Below are 21210 nucleotides of genomic sequence, written 5' to 3' on the forward strand. Positions count from 1 at the left end.
ACTTTGCGGCTCTGAAGCGGCCGCCCTGCCGAGGCTCCGCCCCTGACGCCCCGCCCCGCGTTAGGTTGAGGCCGCCCCGCTCCCGGCGAGGGCCGCCATTGCTATTGCGGCCTTCTTCCTCGACTTGGGAGTCCCGGCCGCATTCTCTCTTCCTCTCAGGAAAAGAGAGTGCAGCTCACGATTAAAGACTGGGGAAAAGTAACTAAGACAGGGCTGAAGAACGGAGCGTTCCGACGGGGCCGCAACACGCGAAGCCTCCGCCCCAAAGCAGCGCGTTCTGCCGCCTCGGTAGCTGTCATGGCGGCCCGGGCCACGTGACCCCGCCTCGACGCAGGCCTGATTGCCCGTCGCTCCGGTTCTCCTGGCACTCCGCCTCCCTCCCTTTCTCGTTTGCGGACTTGGACATTCCCTTTCTTCCCCGAGGAGGACTGCTACACAGATTTCTGACAAATCCGGTAAGTTTGTCATGAGAATGGGCGTTTCCCAGTAACACGCCTACCCCTGGCGTTATCCTGGAGTCCCAAGCGATAGGGTCCCCCCCCCCGCCCCGCCCGGCTTTTACACGCGTTTTCAGTCTTCACAGACTCCCGGATAGTGATCCAAAAAAGTCTCCTTCTAAGGCCTTGAAACTAACGAAAGAAAGAAAATGCATGTTGGCCCCGCGAGTCGGTCGTATTAACAGCTGGACTCGACCGAATACCCTTGCCGGCGTCTCCACTGGCCGCCGGGGATCTTACAAGCTAAACGGGGGTTTGTTCGGCTGCTGTGTGGCCGCCACCCCGGGTGGAAAGCATCGGCTTTCCAAGAAAATGCCTGTTCGGATGTGGGGCTGCCAGGGTTGGCGCCTGCGCAGGGTCGCCGCGCGCCGCCTCCAGCTTTGGGGCTCAGGAGGAAGAGGCTGGGCGGTAAACAGGAAGTGGGCGCTCGGAGCTCTGGGGTGGCTTGCAGGTAGGTGTCTGGGTGGCCCCGGCCTCGCGAGTGGGGGACCCCTTTCAGTAATCGGAGGCAGGGGAGGTGGCAGCTTCGATCCGACCGTTGTGCTGGTGGCTCTCAGGGCACCTTGCACCTGCGGCTGGGTGTGTCGCTTTTCTCTCTCCGAATTCCTGAAAACGGGAATGGCAGGTCTCAGAAAGAGGCAAGGTGGGGCCGGGGCGGACAGTGCAGTACTTGCCCTCTTCGTTCCCGAAGTCAGGATGTACAGAACTGCGGACGTGTTCATCCGGGAAGTGGAAATCCACCTGAAAAGGGTATTATTGGTAGAAAATTTGCTGCTCCGAAGTCAAGTGTACGGTGTGCCATTATCTCGAGAAGGCTTGACGTATGTGCACGTACAAGCAGTATTAATTTACTTATGTTATAAAATTGGTTTACATGGATGTTTAGAAGATTATATATGTTCTTAAAAGAACGTAAATGTTTTGAGCCATAAGTGAACTCAATTTTTCATTGAGTATACAGTGCATTGAGTAGTGCTCGCTTCCGCAGCACATGTACAATGCATTGAGTATGTGGTGCTCTCCCAAATCGGTTTTGTCAGGAATAGGTGAATATTTTAAAGGAGGTGCTCCAGGAGGTATTTCACGGTGCAGCCCACGGGTTTTGTATAATGCCTTTAAGTTAATTAAACCTTATCAGGTTTTCTTGACGATGATTTCCCGGAACTAGTTGCCACACTAGTTGCCCCAGGTTCCGCTGGGCCTTTCTTTATTTGCATTATCTCCTAAGGACTATTAGGCCAGTGACATGCTTTTTTTTTTTAAACCAAAAAGGGGTAGGACTTAACTTTTTTTTTTTTTTTAATGGTTGATTTATTTATTTGGGAGAGACTACGTGCAGGGGAGAGAGAGAATCCTAAGCAGGCTCCACATTCGGTGCAGAATCCAACTCAGGGCTGGATCTCAGGATCCTGAGATCATGACCTGAGTGGAAACCAAGAGTTGTACATTTAACCAGCTGAGCCACCCAGAAGCCCTTGGGACTATTTTTTAAGTTGGCATTTCACTTAGGTAGTTTTTCAAATATTTTGGGTGTATAGGATAGAAATTATTGGTCAAGTACTGTGATTTTTTTATTCATGAAAATTCTGCTTATTACTGTTTTGTGGAAAGTGTATTTATTGTAGAAACACATGCTGTAACCAATAAATTGGCATCAGCAACACCGTGTTGGAAATATAGTTAATTTAAAACCTATTTATTTAAAGTACCCTTAGCAGTCTAATTAAGAGTCATTTGTACCTGTGTATGTCTTACTTATATATATATGTGTATATATATATATGTACACACTTTAAAATGCATACATATATTCTTAGTAAATTTTTAATTGTTTTTATACTGTCTATGTTAGTAAATGTTTTATTTTTATTTTTTAAACATCTCCTTTTATATTTATAGGAAACAGCTGGAGAAAATGACACATTGGTTTCATAGGAACCCATTAAAAGCCACAGCTCCTGTCACTTTTAACTACTATGGTGTAGCCGCTGGCCCTGCTGCTTCAAAAATTTGCAGGTTAGTTTTAGTCAATCTCAGCAAGTACTGTTTGAGCCACTTTTGCATACAAGGTACTAATTTAGGTTTCCTGGGCAATACAGAAGTATGTAGCACATTGCCCTGTCCTTAGAGTCCTTATAAACTTACAAATGACTTGTGAAGAGTGAAATAATAGATTATTTAAAGTTTGGCAGCCTTCTAGACTGCAGCCCTTAATTTTAGATTAGTGAGTCCCAGAGAGACTAAAACAAACACAATAAAAGAGTTAAGCTATATATTAAAACAGTACAAGAGACTTCACAAAGCTGTATATGGATATTGTTAATTAACCGGATCATAAATTCATGGAGTTCTGAGCGGGGAGAGAGTCCGGTAAGCTGGAATAGGCTTTGCAGTGTTCATATAGGAGAAGGGACTTGAGTTAGAGTTTATGGCTCAGTTTGGGAGTTGGTGAACTGTCCTGCAGATTTTTCCTACTGCCTATTTTTATAAATAAAGTTTTATTAGAACACAGCCATGTCATATCACACCATTTATATATTGTTTCTGGCCGCCTTTGGCTGCTTTCCTCTACAACAGCAGAGCGGAGTAGTATCAGCAGAGAATTTATGAACCACAGCGCCTCATATATTTACTTTTAGCCTCTTTATGGAAAAGGTTTGCTAATACTTGATTTAGATTGTAAGAAGTGATAGAAGAAGATAATTTCTTACAGAAAAATGTTATTCTGGGGTAGTGAGTAGATCAGAACAAAAGAGATATTTCAAAGGAGGAGTCAACTGTTCAGAAATTTGCTCTGGGAAGTTGAAAAGGATTCAGTCTGTATGAAATACAGAACCTAGATGATCAAGACCTTGATGGCACCAATAATGGAAAATTGAGAGTGTTGCTACTTTCTATGGAAAGAAGGAGTGGAGCAAAAGATAGGAAAACTGACTTATTTATCTAGATCAGAAATCATCAAACTTCTGTGAAGAGCTGAGTAGTAAACATTTTAGGCTTCGAGGGGCTATATACAGCTGCCGTTGGCATATTCTTATTTGTTCATTTTTATAAAAACAAGCTGAGCCATTCAAAACAAGCTATAGGTTGTCATTTGCTAACCCCTAATCTTAAACTCACAGAGGTTGGTCCCAGCTTAATTGTTTTATCTGTAATACTGGGCAAGTCACTTAACTTCTCTGGGTCTCATTGTTCATCTATAAAATGAACAGCCTAAAACAGACATTTCTGAGGTACTTTTTTTTTCTGAAATTCTTTAATTTTAAGGTGAGTATAACTTTATACAGTTGGGTTGCAGATGATTGAGTGCCTCCCCGGAAATAACCACCAAACTATTTGAGCCTAGAATAGGCCTTAAGAATTCAGCTTTTTTTCTGGTCCAGGAATTACTCTTGCCTAGCTTCTAGTTAAAAAACTTAACAATGACAAATTCATAAGGTAGCCCATCCCATTTCTGGTAATCTGTATGTAAGTGTTGGTATGTACTTTCTTGGAATAAGCCTTCATGGAACTTGTACCAGTGAGTAAACGTTCCACCCAGACCATTTAAAATGAAGTCTGCACTTTCTTCTAAACATCACTGCTACATGATAGGCCTTGTAAGTCTTAAAATATTTGATATGTTAGTATTCTTTCATTCCACAGAGAACTTTGAGTGTGTCCTTTATCCTCAGGACCTACTAAGTTCTGGATGTACAGTCCCAAGTCTCTTGGTGCTAACAATCGAAGTGTAGTCTTTCATTAATCATTTACATGCAAGTGTCTTCAATCATTGTCCTGCAGAATAATTTCTGAGCTCTCATTAAGCAAGTTGCCTTCTGAAATTAGATGTGGAAATGGAACCCGACCAAGTTGGAGCTGATGATGTAGCTCTCAGATTGGGTGTAAAGATGTTAAGACCTCAAAAGGAAGAAAGGCAGAAAGCCAAAGACTAAACATTGTAAGGAGCTTTTAGAGATAAAAGGAGATCCTGGGAAATTTAATGTTAGTGGAATAAAGGGAGAAGAGAATTTCAAGAAGGAAATGGTGGATCTGCAACATTTATTGCTGGGAAGAAGTAAAGGAGAATGGAGACCAGGGAGCCTTTTTAAAATGCGTAGTAACCACGTGTTCTCACACGCTCTTGATGTGTTTGTTGAATTATAGGATGCAATTTAAAAATAGGGCTCCCTACTTAATAAAGTGTATTGATACAGTGTCAAGTTTTGAAATTTTAAGGAGATGCATAAGCATGTTAAATTACCATTTTTCAGATATCTTTTATTGTGAACTGCTCTGTTTAATTTACTCATTCTTAATTCCTTTCTCCCATCTTACATGCTTGTGTTTGTTTTTTTTTTTAATTAAAGCTTGCTGTATATTGTTATTACATAATTATATCCATGATTTGCCCCTTAGATGAGACTGAGTTTATTTTAGTACCACTTGTAAAACAGTTGTTACTAGAATTTCTTAACTAAGTTTGTCCTGTGTATACCTTAGTAAAACCTTCAAGGAGGTGTGTGTGTGTGTGTGTGTGTGTTATCTGAAAGCTTTATACAATGGACACTTTTAAGCCACTTTTACATAGATTCATCACAATGCAGCTTACTTAAATTTCTTGACTATTTCTGTCTCCTGTAAGTGACTTGAGATCATCCAGAGCACGACTGCTTGAACTCTTCACTGATCTGAGCTGTAATCCAGAAATGATGAAGAATGCATCAGATTCCTATTTTTCACTTTTACAAGGTTAGTTATTTATGAGAACTTAACAGCTTTGCAGAAATTCACATTTAATTCTTAGGCTTTTCAAATTTGAATAGTGTAGTCTTCTGGTCTGTATTCTTTGATCTCAGTACTTGAGTTTCAGAAATGTGAGAAATGTTAGGGTGATTTTGGTCTTTCTAACATTTTGAAAATTAAATGTGTACATACTTCATATTATGTTACCTTAGAAGAAGATGTGGTAAAGAAGGGATAGAGGGGCTAAGAGTTTTCTTTAGGTATCTGGATAAGTCATTATCTGAAAAAATTTCTGAACAGAATACTTGATATTTTTTCCTAAAACTGAAATGCTGTACCTTTTTACAGGTTTCATAAATTCATTGGATGAATCTACCCAAGAAAGCAAGTTACGATATATTCAAAATTTCAAGTGGACTGATACATTACAGGGGCAGGTTCCAAGGTAGGCAAGCCAGCAGTACGAAACAGAAGCCATTTTTGTAACTATTTAGCCAGTGTTTAACCCGTAGCCTCTGTATTTGAAGAAATAGAATTAGATCTGATCAGCATCTTCTCTTATCAGGTAATTAGTTAAAAACATTTGACCTAAACTAATACATTCTGTTAAGTAAAAATATAATTTATAATTTATTTCTCCTAGGCCAAATCTCTTTTTGAGATAATCAATACAAATATTAACTAGACTTAAACACTCTTGGCTTTATTAATAACACACAAAGAACAGTTTGGGAATTTGGAATCCTACTCTGTCTTTTAGTCTTTGCCTTCCTTCAAGGAGATCAAAATTTTGCTTTTCACCTAGTATTTTTTCTGATGGATAGTTCAGATGTCTTTGGTCAGTCTCTTTCTTACTCTTTGTCCCTGGTTCCACCCCAGCTCATACTCTTTTGAGTCATAGTCTTATTTTCTTCGTAATTTCTCTTCACTGTTTCTGCTCTTTTAAAAAATTTTGCCTCAGAACTTTCTTATCACTCACTTGAAACTAATCAGAAGAGGTCTGGTTATAACAGGAAACATCATAACGGTGCTAAATTTTTATTGGACTTTTTTTTTTTTAAACACCATTGTATTATTTAAATGACCATGACCGTGTATCCTGATGTCAATTTGCTGTAGAAAGTTGTGTAAAGTCAGAAGGGAAGGAAGTGGAGCTTGCTGAGAGACCCAGGACAGGCATTGCAGTGGAAGGGGTGTGGACTTTGGATTGCTCCATATTCAGTCTCAGGTCTCTGTGTGAACACCTGCTTCAGCTCTGGGTTGGGGTTACAGATACAGGGCTTTTATAAGAAATGAAGTAGGCAAATTTATGGTAAGTGACTCAAATAATGCCAGCTATATAAAAGATAAGTGCTAAATTCCTAGTTTCCTTCCTTCCTTGGCAATACTGTATGTAGAATTCATAAATTTGATAGGAAGGTGGGGACTATAGATTTTTCCCAGATTTTAATATTCTGGGATATTAAGGTTTTCCAAGTCCTCGTTTTATGTGTTTCTTTATGTGATCCCTTTGTACTTTAAAATTAAGGGATTTTTTCTTCAAAAAGACGTTTTTGAGAGTCAAACCTCTATCGTTATCACATCGCAAAACTTTGGCAGATTGTAAAGTGTTTTGCAGTACATACATTTGACACTTTTCCCCCCCCATGCCAAATCTTGATTCCTCGTGACAGCTTTTTTTTTAGCGAGTTTTATGAGGCAGTGAAATATTAGGTGATGAAGTCCTTAAGGAATGATATCCAATATTCTCTACAGGTAAGATTTTTAAGTTGCTTTATCTTTGATTGTTGTTTATTCAGTAAAAAGTGTGCTATGAATATATCTGTTCTGAAAATGTTTTTTCAACAATGTGTATTCTGACTACCAAGACGTGGTACAATAGAAATGGAGTGTTTGGGAGCAAGTGAGACTGAAATAAATGAAGGATAAAAAGGGAGACAGTTATTCACGAGACTTTATATAAATTAGCAAAACTGTCTTATTTAAAGGTAAACTTACAAATTAGATATGCCCACCAAATTACCAGATGTAATTCATTTGAAAGTTCTCAGTGCTGAAAAGAATGAACATGTTTTTTTTTAAGATGTTATTTATTTTTGCGTCAGAGAGGATGCAAAAGCAAGGGGAGAAGCAGGCTCCCTGCTGAGCAAGGAGCCGATATGAGTCTCAATCCCAGGACCCTGGGGTCATGACCTGAACTAAAGGCAGACACTTAACTTACTGAGCCACCAGGCATCCCAAGAATAAACTATGAAACTGTGGCCTCCAGTTTTCTTCCGTGGGTAACGCTGTTTTAAGAAGTGTGTTTAGTGCTCGCTTTGGCAGCACATCACTAAAACTGGAACAGCGTCGAGACTAGCATTGCCCCTTTGGTAGGATGACACTCAAATTTGTGAAGTATTCCATTAAAAAACACATAACTTGTGTTTTTGTGTATTGTAACATATTAAACCGGATAGTATGTAAGTTATTTTTGAACTGTGAATGTTTTACACCACCACTCCTTTTTTTTAATCTAAAAAGTTTCCCTGTCTCCATTCTTTTTATGAGGCAGCAGTCAAATAAAAAATACAGAGTGGGGGCGCCTGGGTGGCTCAGTGGCTTAAGCCTCTGCCTTCAGCTCAGGTCATGGTCTCAGGGTCCTGGGATCGAGCCCCACATCGGGCTCTCTGCTCAGCGGGGACCTGCCTCCCCCTCTTTCTCTGCCTGCTTCTCTGCCTACTTGTGATCTCTCTCTCTCTCTGTGTCAAATAAATAAATAAAAATCTTAAAAAAAAATACAGAGTGGAGGGGCGCCTGCGTGGCTCTGACAGTTAGGCATCCAGCTCTTGATTGATTTTGGCTCAGGTTGTGGTCTCAGGCTCATGAGATCCAGCCCTGCGCTAGGCTCCGTGCTTAGCAGGGAGTCTGCTTGAGATTCTCTCTCTGTCTTCCCTGCCCCCCACCCCCTGCAAATGCGTGAGCATGCACGTACCCTCTCTCTCAAATAAATAAATAAGCCTTCAAAAAATACAAAGTGGGACCATGATTCTAGTGTCTTCCCTTTGGGTAAATTTTCTGTATCTTAGTATAATGTATATAAAAGAAGGCTATTACTTCTGTCTTCTTCATCATTTGAGATAAATGAGGTAATATATAAAAAATTCTCAGGTTCTTTTCAAAACAGGAATGATTAAGAATTAGTATTACCTTATTTGCTAAATAAGTTCTTGCCATCCTCTTGGTGTCGTATCTAGTAATAGAATCTGAAGGAAACAAATAAGATGTTTGTAAGACCTTTTCCTTGTGGTACCCATACTGATTGGCTTGGCATTCAAAGTCTTCCAGTTTCACTTCAGCTTGGCTTTTTGACCTTGATTTCTTTCTACAAACCATGTGTTGCTGCATCACACTAGTTGGGTCACTCCTCTCAGAAAAAATGTTTATGCTTTTCTTGGGCTTTAACAGCCTCATTCCCTTACCTGGAGTATCCTTCTGCCTCCCTTCTGGCCATCTTTCAAGGCACAATTCAGAGACTGTCTCGACCATTAAGCTTCTCTAATCATTCTAGCCTGAAACAGTCTCTCTTCTGAATTCCATTGCTTTTAAATTGGTGTAAGAACCACCCACTCAAGAATCAACTGGGTACTTACTAAACATGTAGATTCTGGGCCTCTCCCAGACTTTTCAGATTCTTTGGAGTTGAGTCCCTGTCATTTGTATTTTTAAAGCTAGTCTGTGCACAGTAACCTTTGAGAACCCGCTATTCTCATGTTTACTATTACGGGCCATTATTTTTAGTCAGTAACACAGGACTGGTTTCTTCATTTTCCAGTTAGCAAATAGTTCTTGTATAATTTTGAGTTGGATGTACGGGGGCTTCATCTAACAAAGTCTCAGTAATTGACAGAACTTAATGACACTCATGTTTTTAATTCTAGTGCCCAGCAGGATGCTGTTTTTGAACTAATTTCCATGGGATTTAATGTAGCTTTATGGTATACCAAATATGCTTCAAGACTGGCTGGAAAAGAAAAGTAAGTCTAAAGTGAAGGGTTGTCTATGTATGTGTTATTTTTCAAATAAATGGAGATTCGTTATTAAAAAGTCTGGGCTATTGATTAAAAATACCCCTTCTGTAAAGTGAAAGATTGACTCATAGGTTTTTAAGCCTCAATTATGGAGCCCAGTGTTAAAAGGGAAAAAAAAATTAATCTTGTCATGAGGAAGGGCTTTCTAAATAAAACCCCAAACCAAGAAAAGGAAAAAAATAGAGTATTTGACTGCATAAAAGTACCGTAAGCAAAATTAAAAAACAAATGACAGATGGTCAGAAAAATTGCGATGCACATGACAAATTATTTTTGTAATGGAAAAGGAAAGGAAAAGACCAACAAATCATTTGAAAATAAGCAAGCAACTTAAACAGGCAACTCACAGAAAAAGAGATAGAAAGATGTGAAAGCTGTTTTGAAGGATTCAAGAATTGTGAAATGAAATAAGATGCAATTTTTATAATAGTGAAAATGGGCATTAGCGGTACGAAACTGGCAATTACCAACTGTGGTACATCTGATATGCGGCCATTTAAACACAAGGTGGGGGCACCTGGCTGCTCAAGTCGGTGGAGCACGCGACTCTTGATCTCGGGGTTGTGAGTTCGAGCCCCACATTGGGCGTAGAGGTTACTCAAAAATAAAATCTTAAAAAAAATAAGTAAAATAAAGTTGAATTATATGTCCTGATGTAAAATCACCTGTAATTAGATGATTAAGCACGAATGGAAGAGTGAATATTGTGTGTGTTTTTACATGTGTGCATGTATTAGGTGTAGAATATTTTACATTTGCTTAATGCACAGATTACCTGAAAGGAACAAGAAGGCTGTCTCAACGTATAGACAGGGTCTCCCTTTTTATCATTTGTAGTGTCTTCTGTTGATATTTTTCATGTGCATTTGTTTTTTTAAGTGCCAAATTAAATGTTTTTAAAAGGGAGAAAACAAGTGGTAAGAAATACAAATGACTAATTTGGTTTTATCATAATGCATTAGTTGTTGATTTTAGTACAAGAAACAAGATTCATCCTCTAACTAATGTAACCACTATCTTTAAGCATAACAGAAGATGAAGCGAAAGAAGTCCATCGAAGCCTAAAAATTGCTGCTGGGATTTTTAAACATTTAAAGGTAAAATAATAATAACAATAAAATATAAAGACATACTTTAATTCTTGAATACTTTTTCTTTCTTGGGGTGGGGGATTAGGAATTATTTCACGTTGTAAAAAGAACCTAGTATAGGCTGTTTTTCTTAGGTTGAATACTTTATTGGTGATTGCAGCCAATTACAGAATATCAGATGTCTTCATTTTAGAAAGTCATCAGTGAATTTTACAATTACAAAATTTAAGTTGTAATTCAATGGTTATTTTTGTATCCCTTCGGTAAAAATTAAAAAAAAAAAAAAAAACAACACGAAAATCTGACGGTTCTTACCATTTCCCATTGCGGTCTGTGGCAGTTGCCAGGATAAATCATGATTCTGCAGAGCTGAACTTGAGTGTATTCTCTATCTCCATGAAAAGCCGAGGGCAATCAGTTGGAACTAATTATATGAAATCTCCAGGAAAAGAAATTAGGAGAAAGACTGATGTATTTCGCAGTCAGGATTACCCACACCTTATCCTAGTTAAACTGCTAATTACTAGACACCTTCCAGAGGCCAATGATGGGTTTTCTCATGATGAAGTAAGATGCTTTTAGTGATTAAAAACCTGTGATTGAGTTAACAGAATTGTAGACCTCTTTCTACTCTATAGTTGTTAATATGAATGAGTAATTCCAGCAGTCATGCAAAAGAGAGCTTTGGTTACTGTTGCAGTTACACATTTCCAAAGATGAAAATGTAGCTTGCATATCTGTGCTATCTATTTTGACCCAAGTTTTGCAGAGGCGTATGAGAAGCTTTAAAAATTTTAGTATACAGGATCTTTTGTTCTCTAGAAGCTAAATACCGCTCCTTTTTTACACAGTTTTGGTGCCCTGAATTTATTCTGTTTAGGATTTTTTTTTCTTAAAGACCTTTTAAAAAAGATTTTATTAATTTTAATTTTATTTACTTATTTTTAAGATTTATTTATTTTAGGGGGGTGGGAAGAGGAGGGGAAAGGAGGGGTAGAGGGAGAGAGAAATCCAAGCAGACTCCATTCTGAGCCACGGAGCTTGACAGAGGGCTCGATCTCAGGACTCTGAGATCACAACCAGAGCTGGAACCAAGGGTCATGCACTTAACTGACTGCGCCTCCCAAGCACCCCAGGATCTTATTTTTACGTCATCTCTGCACTCAAGGTGGGGCTTGAACTCAAAACCGTGAGATCAAGAGGCCCTTGCTCTACTGGCCCAGCCTGCTAGGCACCCCCTGAATTTCTGATCAATCTCCAAATTGAATGTCTTCCATTTTTGTTCATCTCTAACAACTGGGTTAAAAGAAAATGTGGCTTCTTTGTTGTTTTTCTTTCTCTCTCAGGAAAGTCATATCCCAAAGCTTATTACACCTGCAGAAAAGGGGAGGGATTTAGAGGCACGACTACTAGAAGCTTATGTTGTCCAGTGTCAGGCTGAAGCTCAAGAAGGTATCCTACATATTGTAAGATTTTTTTTTTTTTTTTTTTTTTTAAGAAATTTCTAGTGGCATCTGATTCTTTCTTTCTTTTTTTTCCCCTTAAATCAGAATTAGCTTGATTTGAGTCTCACATTTGAGAAATTTATTGTGAGGAACAACTTCACCCTCAGTGTTTGCCTTCATGGATAGTTAGCAGGAAAAGGCCTTGCAGTTTAATGGCTCTTTTATTTTCATTTATTTATTTATTTTAAAGTTGGGGGGTTGTTTGTTTGTTTTCTTCCTTTAACAGAGAGACAGAGAGGGAACACAAGCAGGGAGAGTGGGAAAGGGGGAAGCAGACTTCCCACCAGGCAAGGAGCCCAGTGTGGGGCTTGAACCCAGGACCCAGGGATCATGACCTGAGCCGAAGGCAGATGCTTAATGACTGAGCCACCCAGGCGCCCCTATTGGCTCTTTTAAAAAGGATTTTGATGTCATGCCATTTCTGACAACATCAGATTAATTCTGTAACTCCTTTTTCCCTCTCTACCTTGCTCACTCTTTTTCCTCTGGCACTGCTTGGCTTGCCTTTAAATCTTCATCTTTTAGTGGCAGGAAATAAATGAAGACTCCAGTAAAACCAGTAAAGAAACTTTGTAGGCTTTTTGTTTTTCTCTTTTAAATTCGAGTGTCCTGGAAGTGTTTGTTTTAGTAGTAGTACTTTTTTGTGATTAGCTAGTAATTGGCTATTGATTTAAAGAAACAGTATCAAAATCAGCAGGCTCAGTGTTTTTGGTTTATGTTTGCATTTTCTGTCACTTAAACTTTTCATGTTAAAATTCTTAATAAACTATTAAAATTCCAAATAGATCGTTGGGCTGTCTTTTGCTATTATAATGAATTTAATGCAAGTAAACTTAATTACAATTCACTTTATTGTGCTTTGGTTACAGTAACAATTGCTCGAGCCATTGAACTGAAGCACGCTCCGGGACTGATTGCCGCACTGGCGTATGAAACTGCCAACTTCTATCAAAAAGCTGGTAAGTTTATAATTCTTTTGTTGTATTTTTAGTCTTCAGATTTTCAGATTAAACTCTTGGCTTAATAGGGAACAAGCAAAACTACAAGATTCTCAGACTGTTTGACCATTTGCAAAACTGGAATAATACCACGTTATTTTATTACGTTGTTTCAAAGAATGAGGACTGTTCAGTTAATGTGCTACGTAACTTTTAGTAACTTTTAACGTAAAGAACAGTGCAGTCCTTTTTAACAAGTTATATGTAATAATTATACAGGTGTTTTAATTTTGAAGTTTTTTTTTACCTTAACAATAATCTTACATTTGCTGTCATTAAAGAAACTGAACTCCAGAGAATTAACCAACCTGTAATTTAACGGTTACTAGGCATGAAGTTGGGACTAGAACTCTGGTTTTCTCATTAGCCCATTATTCTTTTCATTCACTTATTTAGGAAACAAGCATTTGTTTCTATGTATGGGATGATTACTATTTTAGTTGCTAGCTATACAAAGATCAGTAGAAGAGATTCACTGTCTGGGGAAGGAAGCAAACACATAGCCACATTATCACAGCATAAAATAAGATGTTATTACAGCAGCGTAATGAAAACCAAAAGGATCTAGGCATGCTGGAGGAGATTGTCTAGGGGAAGGTGGCGTTTGAGCCTGACTTTGAAACATAAATAGAAGTTCTGAGTTTGCTAAGAAGCTTTGCCATATGGAAGAGTAGAACATTCTAGTACGTCAGAGATAAGAAAGAATTCAGCACCTTCGGGACCTTTAAACAGATGTCTTAGCTGAAACACAGGGTGATAGGAGAAAAGGTTAAGAAAGTATGCATGTGTAAGCCTATCTAAGAAATTTGGTTTTTATTCAGGAGATAATTGGGACCCATTAATAGATAGGAAGCAAATCTGATTGGATTTGAATTTAAGAAAGGTCCCTCTAATTAGAAGATGAGAAATGGGCTTGCTTGGTGAAGGACTACTAGGCTGACCCCACTTACATTGAGAAGCGATTATAGTGTGTGAAGGAAGTGATGGAAGCATCGACAAAGACAGTGAAGTGGGGAGTGGAAGAGAAATGGGTTAGAGAGAAGCTGGCAGGATGTGCATGTCTGTGTTAGGCAAGATTCAGTGCTGCGGGGATGAACCAGTAAGGAGAGTGTCCGTGTCTCTGTCTTGGGTGACCACACTACACATTGCTATGTTATATAATTTTAAGAAAACAGTAAAACAGTATATAATTTGTATTTATCTTGAAGTTCTGTTGTTACCATTATCTTAAACTTGTTATATTACCATCAAAAGATGTGCCGTGGTATTTAAACAACCTTATTATGTAGTTAAAATACAGTTATGGGAAAATTAAAACAAAGTTTTTTTGGAAAATGTGTAAATGCTTGAGTTTTAGACTTGAATGGCATTCTGCTATTAGCGTCTGAACACATGATCTAAAAGTCTTCTAGTGAATCAGGGTGAAATTATATTTTGCTTTTTAAAATGTAACTTTAGATCATACTTTATCCAGTTTGGAGCCTGCGTATTCTGCTAAATGGAGAAAGTATCTTCACTTGAAAATGTGTTTCTACACAGCTTATGTAAGTATTTGTAACCTGAAAAACAATGTGAATTACTGTCTTTCCAGCCCCTTGAGTGCTAGGTCTGTTATCTTGTCAGACTCTTAATTAGCATTTTACAAATAACGGACAGCTCTCAGTAAATGGTGACGGACAGTGCAGCCATTGTGAGCTGAAGTGGGTGGAAATATAGACGATGTAGAATTGTAGAACTGGGTTATAGCAGTGGAATTACTGTCTGAGCGAAACCCACTTTTAAGCCGGAACCTTCCGCCTACTTAACGAGAATTCTCTCCTTTCATCTTGGACATTGAAGAAGGTATTTACTGATTCTAATCATAAGGCATACCATCCAGTATGTCCCCTAGATCTGTGCAGAACCATTAATAAGCCCTCTTTGAGGAGTTACTTATCAGTCTCTTAACACCCATTAAGCAAACTTACTTTTTCTTGGTTAGAATATCATGTGAGAGATAATCAAACACCTTTTTTGGATCCAGGTTGATATTTTATTTTTTATACCTTAAAAATCTGTCTTCAAGCATACAGCGTTGGACCATTTGCAGTCCTTGCCTTTGATACAGACATTTAAAGAGAGAGCAAGGCGTACTACAGGCTGATAACATTTCTCTTGAAAACTCTTTAGTCATCAACCTTAGAATCCTCCCTTCCTCTCCTTCTGCATTAGCACTGCAGTTTCCCTCCTTTATCTGCTGTGCCTGGATTGTAAAAACAGATTTCATTATTCAGAAATACTTTTTGCTCTCAGCCTGTAGTTAGAAAGTTCGTTTGGCTCAAAGCTTGACTTAATCCCACTTTTTATACTAACAGTGATTGGGGGAGGCTTATTCAAGTAAAGAAGTGTAAGGGGCTGCATTGATACTTCAACAGTGGACAGAGGCGCTCCTTCATCTGATGCGTATGGAAAACAATGATAGCAGAAGGCATCATTTGGGTGAGAATGAATAAAAATTTGTTTCTCCATCAGGCTTACTGTTACCATGGTCAGACTTTGCTGGCCGGCGATAAATGTGGTGAAGCAGTCAGGTCCCTTCAAGAAGCAGAAAAATGTACGTATCCCTGCCAGAATACTAACTCCCTTTTGAAAAACAAATTTTTTTTTTTTTTTAAGATTTTATTTTTATTTATTTGTCGGAAAGAGAGAGAGAGCGAGCGAGCACAGGCAGACAGAGTGGCAGGCAGAGGGAGAAGCAGGCTCCCCACAGAACAAGGAGCCCGATGTGAGACTCGATCCCAGGACGCTGGGATCATGACCTGAGCCCAAGGCAGCTGCTTAACCAACTGAGCCACCCAGGCGTCCCAAAAACAAATGTTTTATCCTAAAAGGAAATAACCAGTTAGAAGAGATTTTGGCTGATTTCATGAAGGAGAATGGGACCAAGTGAGGGAACTGGAGAGAGAGAGAAACAAAGTTTCAAAAGCCAAAAAATCTGTAGAAAACACTTACTCCCCCTTACACTAGTGCTGCTGTTGCTGTCAGACCAGGTCAGGTGCAGGGAAGTTCCTGTCGTGCGATTCAGAGCCTTTTTAGTATGGTCAGTAACTGATTATAATCAAATGATTTTCCCTTTCACATGCAGTTTATGCCAAGGCAGAAGCATTGTGCAAAGAATATGGAGAAACCAAAGGACCCGGCCCAACGGTCAAACCTTCAGGACACTTATTCTTCAGGAAACTTGGAAATCTTGTGAAGAACACTCTAGAGAAATGTCAGAGAGAAAATGGATTCATGTGGGTACAGCTCCGTATGATTTTCGTAATATTAATTCGGTATACACTTGTATTTATAATGTTTAAGTATTTATATTGTGTTAGTAATCACACAGTTTCTGTTAGTCTCTGCCCCCAAAGATTTTATGTCACATTGCATTTAACTTTAGCTCTGATATTCTCTTTAAATTGGTAGTAAAGTTCCCTTGTGTTGGGCCTGACTTTATTCTACTTCTGATGATATATAAAAGCAGATTCTAAAAATTAAACATCAGTTATTAACATGTAGCTCACTTACAGTGTCTTAATTCTCTCTTCACTTTGCCTCCCTGCTGTTTCTTCCCCACACGTTAGAGGTGGCTTCTCTGCTCCCTTCGCGTATTCATCTCACTCTGGTTGCAGCTGTCTGTAAAGCCGGGAAATGGGTTTTCTGTCAGTCCTGCCTAGTCCTATCAAACAGTTTTCCATTGTTAAGTCCGCATTGTTCAAACTATAGACAACCACCTGTGTGGACTGGGAGAAGCAGTTTTGTCCCCGCTTGGATCTCTTTACGTTCTTCCGCTCATGTCCTGCATTTGGTCACACTGAGCTCTTTTACTTGCTTAAACATACCTAGTATAACTTCTGTCCCTTCTTTTGGAAAGCATTCCTGAACCACCCCTGCCCCCTAACATGGGGGTTAGTTGCCCCTCTTTCGTGTTCTTACGGTGTACAGCATTTGTCACAGCTTCAGTTATGGTGCATTGTTGTTGACAAGTGTTCCTGTTTCGTCTGCTCATGCAAACTGCACGAGGCAGGAAAATCTTGTCTGTCTTGCCCATCATTACTGTCTTTCTCTCGCACAGGGCCTGGAACATAGTAGACGCTCAAGTAGTTGAATGAATGAATTGCTTTTTAAATTGCTTTTTGCAGTTACTTTCAAAAAATTCCAACCGAAGCTCCACAACTGGAACTCAAAGCAAATTACGGTCTCGTAGAGCCTGTGCCTTTCGAATTTCCTCCTACAAGTGCACACTGGACACCAGACACGCTGGCCGCATTTGATCTCACCAAAAGACCCAAGGATGACAGTGTATGAGATTGGCTTTCTTCCATCTGTTCACAGAAGTTCGAGAAGAGAGTTCAGAATTAGCATTTTAGATATATACGTTTGTCTGAACGTTAAATGAGCTACCTGCAGTGTTTGTGTAATGTGTTGTTGAACTCTCTCAGAGATAATAAGATCTCTAGGCCTTAATTACCTTCTGATTTTCTGCATAATTGAAGTTGTTTTCAAACACCTTATCTTGCCTCTCTGTAGTTTCTAAGAGCCTCCTTTAAGAACAGTGTGGGAGAAAAGGTCGGAAACAGATGGCTCGTCCATGTTTGTATTGCTATAGCAATACTGTGTTTTGGATTTTGCATGCCTCAGGGTATTTGAAGATTTGATCTAATTTCAACATTCCATGAAATCATCCAGCAGTAAAATAAGACTGCTTTTATTCATTTATATCTAAGTACATCTAGGTGTGCTAAGTCAGATAGTAGATTAAGTGGAACGTTGGAGGTTTGACTGCCAGAAGAGGAGGCACCTGAGAAAAAGGGATGGGAATTAATTTGCAGCCATAGCTCCTTCCTGAAATGTTTTTAGGTAATTTTATAATATAATTTTTAAAAATACAATTTCCTCCCAATTCTGAAACTATTATTAAAATGACTCTCTTGGGGCGCCTGGGTGGCTCAGTGGGTTAACGCCTCTGCCTTCTGCTCAGGTCATGATCCCCAGGGTCCTGGGATCGAGCCCTGCATCGGGCTCTCTGCTCAGTGGGGAGCCTGCTTCCCCCTCTCTCTCTGCCTGCCTCTCTGCCTACTTGTGATCTCTGTCAAATAAATAAATAAATAAAATCTTTTAAAAAAATAAAATAAAATGACTTTTTATCCTGCTCAGCCTCTAAAGTAATGCTGTATGAGGTAGCCTGTTACTGTCATGAGGTATTTTCAAACTTAGAAGAGTTCCGTGTGCACAGATTCATCGCTCAGTTTCTCCCTCATCAGAAAGAGGAAGAGCACCATTAGCTTGATGTTTGCCTACCCATCTAGGGTCTCATCTTCACTGAAATGTTGCTTCCTGATTACGTCTTGAATTGATACACGTAGCTTCTGGAACAGCATTGTTAATCTCAGTATTGTGTAATTTAATACAGCATCTCTTAGAAGTCTAAGGTGGAAAAGATCTAGTGTTTGCTTTTCAAGTCTTAGTTTATGTACTTACCGCTGTGTTTCTCTTTCTCCCTAGACCAAACCCAGACCAGAAGAAGTGGTGAAACCTGTGAAAGAACCAGATATCAAACCTCAGAAGGACACGGGATGCTATATCTCTTAAAGTACATTGAGAAAATGGGCACTTTGAATTTCTTTACTGGTAGCTAAGAGAAACCATGGAACTTCATATTTCTTGAAATGCTTCCTCCGAAGCCTGTAGAATGATTTAGTACATTCAGAGGGAAATCTGCCTTCAGTTTATTTGTTCTTGATTTTTAATGTAGTAGAGTTTTTTCATGCTTTGTTTCCAGACGCCTTTTTAATCAGGACAACATGTAAAAGATTTTATTATGCCTCTGAAGGGCCTATTTTGTTGTTGGTTTTTGTCTCCGAACTCTGGGTAGTAGTAAGTTTCTGGTTAATATAGGCCAAAATCATGTGGTTTCAGGTATGTTTTTCTGTCTTCACACACACAAAAAGTTTATTTTCCTTTCTCTTATTTGATGCCAGAAGAATGAGAGGAGTTGGTTTTTAACGGAGAGGTTTTCCCCCTTCACCATTATGTTGTCACACAGACTTATGCTCTGAGTCTGTTATCTTTTCTGGTAGAAAAGTTATTTACACTTGAAGATCAGAACATCTTCAACCAAATCCCTCACATATATAAGAAGCGATAATTTGTTCGAAAATCAGTGTTTATAAGTATTTTGAGACCATTTAAGAACTTACCCCAGGGGCAACTGGCTCTCTCTGGGGGGAGCATGTAACTCTTGATCTCGGGGTTCTGAATTCAGGCCCCATGTTGGACATACAAATAACTCAAGTAAATAAATCTTAGCAAAAAAAAAAAAAGTACATACTCTTATTCTGGTAGCCTTGCACTTTATTTCAATCTCAATGAACCTACAATGATTTTTACAAGTACCTTTCCTAGTAGGTTTTTTTACTTAGAGGACAGAACTTTGTGACAGCTCTTAATGAACAAAGAATGAAAATGTTTTTGCAGAAGTAAGATAATGCATGATGTAAAGAAGAAATTTGAAACCTAAATGGAGGTAGGTTGTCCTGAATTACACTGGTAACTACATTTTGGCAACAGAAGTTATGGTGAAATGCCTTTGTTACCCGACTTCAGTGTACATTGTTTCTATATGGTTTTCTAATACACATGTCTTATCCAAATTGTATTGCTTTAGGCCAGAGGCCATAACAAAAACTTAAAGAGCAAACATACAGTATGATCTTAAAAATAGCTTGTAATATTGAAGTCATTAGTTTAGCATATACACAAACCTGGGAAATAGTGGATGCATAATACTTTTAACAAAAGTCACACATCTGTAGGTTTATCTTTTGATTATTCATCTGGGGTGTTAGCTGATTTTCCTATCATAAATGACTGATTGGTTCACTTAATAGAAATAATAGTAGTGGACACCAGGAGCTTACTGTTTGCCAGGCCCTCTGCTAAACACTGATCATGGATGAACCATTGAATCCGCACTGCAGTCCTGTGACAAATAAGTAGAATCTGCGTAAAGTATTTAAATAGTAATAAACATTTCATTATGAAGACTAAATAGGGGCGCCTGGCTGACTTAGTCAGTGGAACATACGACTCGATCTCAGGGTTGTGAGTTCACGCCCCACGTTGTGTAGAGATTACTAAAAAAGAAAAAAAAAAAACTTAAGAAGAAGAAATAGATTATGCCTGTCTGAATCAGTATTGTGTTCAAATAAATGATTAAATCACAGTTTTCACTCTTGAAAATACTTAGTATCAGTGAGGGTTCTTTTTTTTAAAATATGCGGAGATGCTAATTACCCCTTGCTGTGTAACAGTTAATATTTGAAGCTGCAGAGTCCAATAAGTGGAATAATAACCAGACATTTAATTTTGTTTCGCTGTGTAGAGAAAAAAATACTTTAAGTTTCACTGTATTTTGTGTGCTACAAAGTCACTGGTTTGCGGTGTGCCATTTACTGACGGAACTTTAGTACTTGATGCCCGCTTGTTGCTCTTGGCCTGTAGGAACTTTCTCTCGGGTACTAGGGCATACTAACCTAGTTAACCAAATTTTCACATCGACATTTTTGTGAATCATACCACCATATGTGGCATGAAAACGCGTCACGTGGTCAGTGCTTCTGTAAAATGCAGAAAATACTGGTGTTCCTTTAAGTCCATAATTGGCAGCTTCGACCTGAGCAAGTAATACCGTGTTGACTTCAGCATAAGTGACGCTCTGTGACTAGAATTCCCCATTTTTATCATATTCTTTAAAATGGTGTTGGAGATTTTGGGAAGTTAACAGATGTAAAGCAGTTGCATGAAAGCTGTAGAGGGATGTAACTTTGTGTTAACTATGCGTACATCTCATTCTTAGTTAAACTGGATAATGACAGTTAACATACTCCGCTAAAAGTGTTGTTTATATAATGAATTATCTTTTTATTTATGAAAATAAAAGTAATTTTACTTACAAATTCATCGGGATTTTGTTTTTTGACAAGTATTTTTACATTTATTAAACCAGTAACCATTAATAGGACACAAAACCCCTATTTCTTCTGACAGAAACACATGCATCAGGTGCTTTACGCCACATGAGTTCATTAACTATCCAACATTCCTCGACCTATCTGGTTTCTATTTATGTTTATTGGTACTTACCACCTCTGAATCTCAAAGTAGGAATTCATTTGGCTTGTATCTACCTTCCTTGTTGCATTACCCGGTGCAGCGCGGTGGTGTGTCCTATGGTAACCTGGGCTAGAGAGCCAGTCCTTGTGGCCGAGCAGTGCTCTGCCCTAAACTCTGTGCTTTGG

At 38.9% G+C, this 21210-nt stretch overlaps 1 protein-coding gene across 3 annotated transcripts; it reads left to right on the plus strand.

Annotated features, from left to right (window-relative positions):
* Positions 1–101: 101 nt before the first annotated feature.
* LOC111151099 (BRO1 domain and CAAX motif containing) lies at positions 102–19189 on the plus strand. Of its 3 annotated transcripts, none has more exons than XM_022508871.1 (13): positions 104–455; positions 2397–2513; positions 5122–5228; positions 5571–5667; positions 9143–9238; positions 10317–10389; positions 11730–11835; positions 12758–12847; positions 14345–14430; positions 15398–15479; positions 16011–16161; positions 17053–17212; positions 18416–19189. In XM_022508871.1, the coding sequence occupies exons 2-13, from the start codon at positions 2413–2415 to the stop codon at positions 18500–18502; spliced, it is 1236 nt and encodes a 411-aa protein (XP_022364579.1). In that variant the 5' UTR covers positions 104–455; positions 2397–2412; the 3' UTR covers positions 18503–19189. The 3 variants fall into 3 exon arrangements, with proteins under 3 accessions (XP_022364581.1, XP_022364579.1, XP_022364580.1); XM_022508872.1 differs by lacking the exon at positions 104–455 and adding an exon at positions 1274–1318; XM_022508873.1 differs by lacking the exon at positions 17053–17212 and having other exon boundaries at positions 102–455.
* Positions 19190–21210: the final 2021 nt, after the last annotated feature.

Source organism: Enhydra lutris, unplaced genomic scaffold (genome assembly GCF_002288905.1).
Source record: "Enhydra lutris kenyoni isolate GAN:26980312 unplaced genomic scaffold, ASM228890v2 scaffoldscaffold25, whole genome shotgun sequence".
NCBI lineage: Eukaryota > Metazoa > Chordata > Mammalia > Carnivora > Mustelidae > Enhydra > Enhydra lutris.

What these genes read in the sequence shown, in the direction of transcription:
- LOC111151099 (XM_022508871.1), top strand. Translation starts at nt 2,413, where the DNA reads ATGACACATTGGTTTCATAGGAACCCATTAAAAGCCACAGCTCCTGTC. An exon ending in TTACAGGGGCAGGTTCCAAG is followed by an intron (nt 5,668 to 9,142) that starts GTAGGCAAGCCA and finishes TTTTAATTCTAG; the next exon opens with TGCCCAGCAGGATGCTGTTT. An exon ending in CAACTTCTATCAAAAAGCTG is followed by an intron (nt 12,848 to 14,344) that starts GTAAGTTTATAA and finishes ATGTAACTTTAG; the next exon opens with ATCATACTTTATCCAGTTTG.